General features: G+C 33.4%; 1 protein-coding gene across 2 annotated transcripts in view; it reads right to left on the bottom strand.

The window, feature by feature from the left end:
- Positions 1-1044: 1044 nt before the first annotated feature.
- TBC1D23 (TBC1 domain family member 23) overlaps positions 1045-6030 on the bottom strand; it is a 377925-nt gene continuing 372939 nt past the window's right edge. For both annotated transcript variants that reach the window (XM_069065355.1, XM_069065354.1), the window contains 3 exons: positions 5801-5936; positions 4407-4601; positions 1045-2764 (listed from right to left, as the gene is read on the bottom strand). In XM_069065355.1, the coding sequence (XP_068921456.1) occupies positions 2683-2764; positions 4407-4601; positions 5801-5936 (413 nt within the window). In that variant the 3' untranslated portion in view covers positions 1045-2682. The remainder of the gene's footprint in view (positions 2765-4406; positions 4602-5800; positions 5937-6030) is intronic.

A 6030-nucleotide genomic window follows, 5' to 3' on the forward strand; every position in this document is an offset into this window, starting at 1 on the left:
TGCAAACAGATAGTTTAACTCAGTAAAAGTACTATGAATGGGGGTGGCTAGGTGGTGAAATAAATAGAGCACTGGCCCTGAAGTCAGAAGAACCCGAGTTCAAATCCAGCCTCAAACACTTAACACACACAAAAAAACTAGCTGTGTGACCTTGGGCAAGTCACTTAACCCCAATAGCCCTCCAAAAAAAAAGTACTATGAATGAAATGTTTGTAAGATGTATGCATAATTGTTACAAGAGTTTTGTTTTTGTTTTTTTTTTTCCAGTGGGAGGCAAAGTGAGGAGAAAATAAATGCTTGCTAATTAAAAAAAAATTTAGAGATACTTTAGATTTTTCAGCATTATCTTTCAAATATTCTAAACCTACTAAAGATTTATTCTTGCTTAATTACTAAAAAGCCGACTGGATTTTCTCCCTGTTATCCTGGTTTGGAATTACTATGGAAAATAGAAAATACTCCCCCCCACCCCCAACAACACTTTTTCTCTATGCAGCAATGCAGCATAAGAGTAGATTGGTGTTCAAGAGAGCACTGCACTGAGAAGTCAGGAAGATGTGGGTTCAAATTCCACTTTAAACACTTATTAGCTCTGTAACTATGGGCAAGTTATTTAAACCTCCTTGTCTATTTTAGGGCTTGATGGCCTTTAAAGCCATCCCTTCCTAATTTGAAATCTATTATCTTATGATATGCAGATTGAATTTAGGTATGCTGTCCACTGATATTGTTACTACCAAAACAACACCTGCTACAGACCTTGAAGCCCCTCAGGGTGCAGGGTTTGGAGGTGTTTCTGGATTAAAGTGTGGACTCTTTTGCCCAAGTTAAATTTTGCTTGGAGGTTTAGAATTTCTATCAATAGCTGTAACTAAACTGATAAATGTTATGTTTTTCTATGTGAACAACAAAAAAAAATTTTCCAGTACCTATAATCTAAAAATTCATTGTACTAGAGAAAGACCAGGAGTTTTAATTAATCTAAAATATAGCAACTAAAAAAATTTAAAAGGAAAAAAGTGTAATGCCTTCTGGAAGAACAAGTTATGAGCAAATTGTACTGGTTTATTTACAGTTGTAATTTAAAAACAGTAACACAAACATTTTTACATTAATATTATGGAAAAAATCCCATGGCTGAATTAGGCAAAAGTCAAAGACTTTGGGAAAGTTCTGTAGGGGCCAGGAAAAGGTAGATGTAATACAACAGTCGTAGGGCAAGATTATAAATACCAAGTGTGCCCCAGGTGCAATTTCATGCAAATGTCTTCAACAGTTCAATTCAGTTGGTCTTAGAGAATAAAGCAAATTATTTCCTGAATTAAGGTGCCTCATAACCACTTGATTCCCATTAAAATAACTTAAAGTAGTTGATTGTTAGATTCCTTTCTCACTCCTCAAAGCATTAGTTTTATATTTTATGACCTGAAAGAATCTATGGATTTGCTACACTCCTTATGAAAAATGGATTCCAGAAAGTCATTCAATGGCTCCAAAAACATTCTAGGGTTCCCCACCAGATGTGTTCAAAATGGATAAAAAAAGAACAAATAAGAAAGCAGCAAAAGAGGAGATCACTTTATGTTTCACTGCATCAATGGGGAAGAAAGATTTTTTTTCAAAACAGTAGAACTCTGAAAAACAAAGTACCAAAGGAAAATAACATTAAGAAGCAAGGACATGATGATAAGGCATTGAAGCTACGTAGCACTCTAATTAGTAGCTTTTATTTAGTCTCATCACAGAAAACAACCTCAAATGAGTGTAAAACAATGCACACTCAAACATACAGGTTTTGAAATATACAAAACCATAATTCACTTGTGATGGAGACCATCTTCACTGTTCCAGTTTTATCCTCTTCAATTTGAATTTCAAATTTAACCTACTCATCCACTTATCATAATGCTTTTACCCATTCCATTTTCCTCATTAAGACTAGAAGTTAGTCTTAGCTATCCTGTGGTAACTATTAGTACCAGGTTTAGTATTTTTGAAGCACTCATTTGTAAGTGTTCAAATTATTTCCCCGAATTGTGCATAGGTAAGTGGTGTGATTTAGAAAACATGTTTTTACACTTCACAGTAGGGCTGCATTATTCAATCAGCTGGAATCTCCATATCCACCAAATTGGCTGAATTCCAGTCCTTTTAAGAAGAACAAGAGTAGTAAGCAAAATGTTTACTACGCTGAGTAATATTTTTAGTCTCTGATAATATTCATGGGTAAAACCAAATGTAAGAACATTAGGTTTTCTAAACAATTTCTATGAATAGTGTTCCAGGTCTTTGAAGACACTGCAATTACACACACATGCGCACACTCACGCACACACACACATACACACACATTTACATGTGTCTATATTGTTACCTGAAAAGTTTGGAATATTCCCTTAAAATAGGTTGCTCAAAACTGAACTGCATCTTGTATCCTTACTCCATGAAGGTCCAAGGTCGGCTACTCTAAAGCCACTTAGTAAATGACCTTGATAATAAATGACTTGTACAAAACCAAAAATGCAAAAGAAAATTAAAAAATTTTAAAACGGTCTTGAAATTGATTATAATAATTTACCCTATCTTGAGCCTGCTACTCAGGCACTCCCAGGAGTAAATAAAATGTCTCAGATTAGTATTCAGTTAGGAAAGTGTGTTCACATCTCTCCTAGTCTTTTGCTATTAGCTTTCCAAGGCATCCAGAACCTTCATGATCTGTTGTTTTATGGCTTTGGTAGCATCTCCTGCATTTGGAATCAAATACCTACAAGAACAAAAATTAAATGTTAACATAATGCTTTCATAATAACAATATTTATTCTTCATAACACACCTTATAAGATGGAGGGGTTAAGTTATTTTTTCAAGGAAAAATAAGGAGCCAAGAAAAATTCAATTAGTGTGTTCAGGTCAGCACCACAGTCTCATTTTACTTGATTATAAGACTGAGACAATCCTAGTGGACTAATCTAGCAAGTACAGTTTATTTTCCCAATTTCATGACAGGTTCTAGGTTGCAATAAGCCATTCTAATGTTACCAGTGAGCTCTACTGTGAAAAGTTTGTTACTGAATGTACAACAGTGCTCAACTGGGTAGGTCCATAAAGCATTTGATATATATAATATATATCCTTATATATTCCTTATAAGGATATATAAGGAAAATATATCCTTAGGAGATCAAAGACAAAAGGGAAGGCCTATGTATAGAAATATTCGCAGAAATAGTTTTTTTTTGTGGTGGCAAATAATTAGAAGCAAGATTGAGTCTTGCTTCTATCCACCGGGCAATAGTTGAACAAATTGTAGTATAGGAATGTAATGGATCAGTGGTGGGGAACCTGCAGCCTCTAGGTCACATGTGCCCTTCTAGGTCCTTGGGTATGGCCTTTTGACTAAGTTCAAGTTTTATAGAACAAATCCTTTTATTTGTTCTATGAAGTTTGGGCCTCAAGGTCACAGGTTCCTCACCCCTGTAATGGATAGTACTGTGCCATAAGAAATGGAGAATTCAGATGATTTAGTGAAAACTTGTATGACTGCTACAAAGTAGAACCTAGAAAACAATTTCCATGACTACATAATGTAAAAGACAACAACACTGAAAGACATCAGAACTCATATCAATGTAGTGACCAATCTTGACTTCATAAGTATGAGAATAAAACAAGTCTCTCATAGCTCCAAGAGGTGATTCTAGAGATGTAGGGTTCTGTTAGAGGTGAAAGTGGACAGCAGCTGGGTTGTTATAGGATGTTAAAAAAAACAAAACACAACAATCACTATAGAGTATACACAGTTTTTCTTAAATAAGAAATATAAAGGAAGTTGAGTATGAGATGCTACACACAGCATGACTGAACATTACATTTTACACATGAAATAATCACTGACAGATGCTGGAAGCCAAGATGACCAATGTAAATTTTAGGAATTTAACTCTTCAAAACCACCTCTCATTAAGCAGTGAGGAACTGCTCAGGCCTGTCTTCACTGAGATATAAATTATTAAATGCAATCAAGTCTACAGCTGCATAATGTCCCAGATACATGAGAAAGAACTGAAAAAACGTTCAAACAACTCTGCTTTAAGAGTTGTTCAATTTAAAATGTACAACTCCCCATACTGATTTTAATCATTACTCTCAAGTATCTAACGAGCAAATAAAGTTCTTTGGTTCATAAGAAGTATAATGAATCCTAAATTCTACAAAGAGAACATGCCAGAGTAGATATGGTCCAAATCTGTATCACGGATTAGTTGCTAGGCCACATTTGTGTCATAAATAGTTGTTATTGGGGGAGGAGGTAAAAGCAGAGAGATGTGAACACACATACTGATTGTTTAAATATCTTATTATACTGTTTTAATATAATAATTTGCTTGATAATCATGTCTTCTTACCTTTCAACTGCCAAAATTTCTATTCCTGAAGTACTGCTGTTTCCATACTTGAAGGTAATTAGCTCTGGGTGTTTTTTTTTGGATGTGATTTTAACTACAGAATTTAGTGCTTGCCGAGACTGTATGTAAGCCAAGCCTTTTCGTGAAGGAATTTCCCTTAAACAGTACATATGTGTTGCAGTAACCAAAAGATGACTTGAAAGGAAAAAAGTAACCAAGTATTAGAAAAAATAGTTTTCACAAATTAAACCAAAATAGATGCTACCAAACATCCCTTTTGCTAATTCATTGGTTAAATCTAGGTGAGGTTAGTTCTGCATTAGACAGAATCATAGCATAAAATGATTTATGAACAAAAACTATTTTGTAATTAAAGACTTTTCATTCCTGCCCCCTAAATTTTTAAAATTCATGTTCAGCTACACCTGGTAATTGGTATAACAAAAAATATAACACACAAATATGTTGGAATAATGTCTATTATTAATAATGCTATAATTTATAGTTTATAGCTTATAAAAAGTTGTCATATAATTTTCAAAAATAGTGTAAAGGAAATTAACTTGATACAGGTAATAAAATTGTAGACATGGTTGAGCCTACCCAACCACAGGTACATTTCTGTACTACATGGAGAGGAATTTTTCCCCCCCATCAAAAGTAACAGATATAGTATTTGGGAAAGTTAAAAAAAAAATTCAAGAATCACTTAAGTTAAAAAAAAACTCAATTTACTTTTTAAGTTTTTAAAGAGAAATACTTATAAATATGTAAATAAAATTGTATTTATCTACAAACACATTTAAAAAATAGTCTATTTTGAAAATCTCTCCAACATAGTTAAACACTTGGGTTCTAAAAGTGACAGTATTTGCTAAATGAAAACTAGTGAACAAATCATACACAGTTTACAGGTAAAGATATTATCTTCTGCTACATTTTACTTTATATCAACCTTGATTTTTGACTCAGAGAACTAGAATCTCACTGTGGCAATATCAAAGGAATACTATCATTCAACATACTGTGGCATGGTACCAAGGTCACTGATGACCACAGATTATTAAATTTTCTTTTATGACTGGAAGGAATGAAATGTATTTAGGTTCCCAAATCACAAGCGACTATGGAGTAATGGTTAATTACTCCCTCTGGCTCAATTCACTTTTGATACACTTATAAAATACCATATATGAAAGTTTTTCATTTTAAAAAATATGACACACATTGCAAAAGTTGATAAAAGTTATTATGGCAGATTGAATTTACATGATAAAATGGTGATGGATTTAAATTTCTTTTAGCCCACTCAATTTTAAATACATCTTATCATACTAACTTTGACAAATTTTACTTGACAAATTTCAGAACAAGAAAATGTCTTGAACTAGTACCTAGGAAACATGTGTCCATTTTCTTTTACTTCATTGCAAGGAAAATGATGCTTGATGTCTGGCTTGTTTATCCAGGTTTGAATGTTCACAACCTCTTTTCGATCATCATCTGACATTGAGGAACTATCAATTTCATCTGTAAAGAATTAAAATTATTATATAAATGGAAATCACCTCTCAAACTGAAAGGCAGCATGATATAGTAGGAAAAGAACTGAGCTTCTAGACAA

The sequence above is a fragment of the Petaurus breviceps genome, unplaced genomic scaffold (assembly GCF_028583685.1).
Source record: "Petaurus breviceps papuanus isolate PSGF00001 unplaced genomic scaffold, PetGlider_PUasm1.0 90683, whole genome shotgun sequence".
NCBI classification, from domain to species: Eukaryota; Metazoa; Chordata; class Mammalia; order Diprotodontia; family Petauridae; genus Petaurus; species Petaurus breviceps.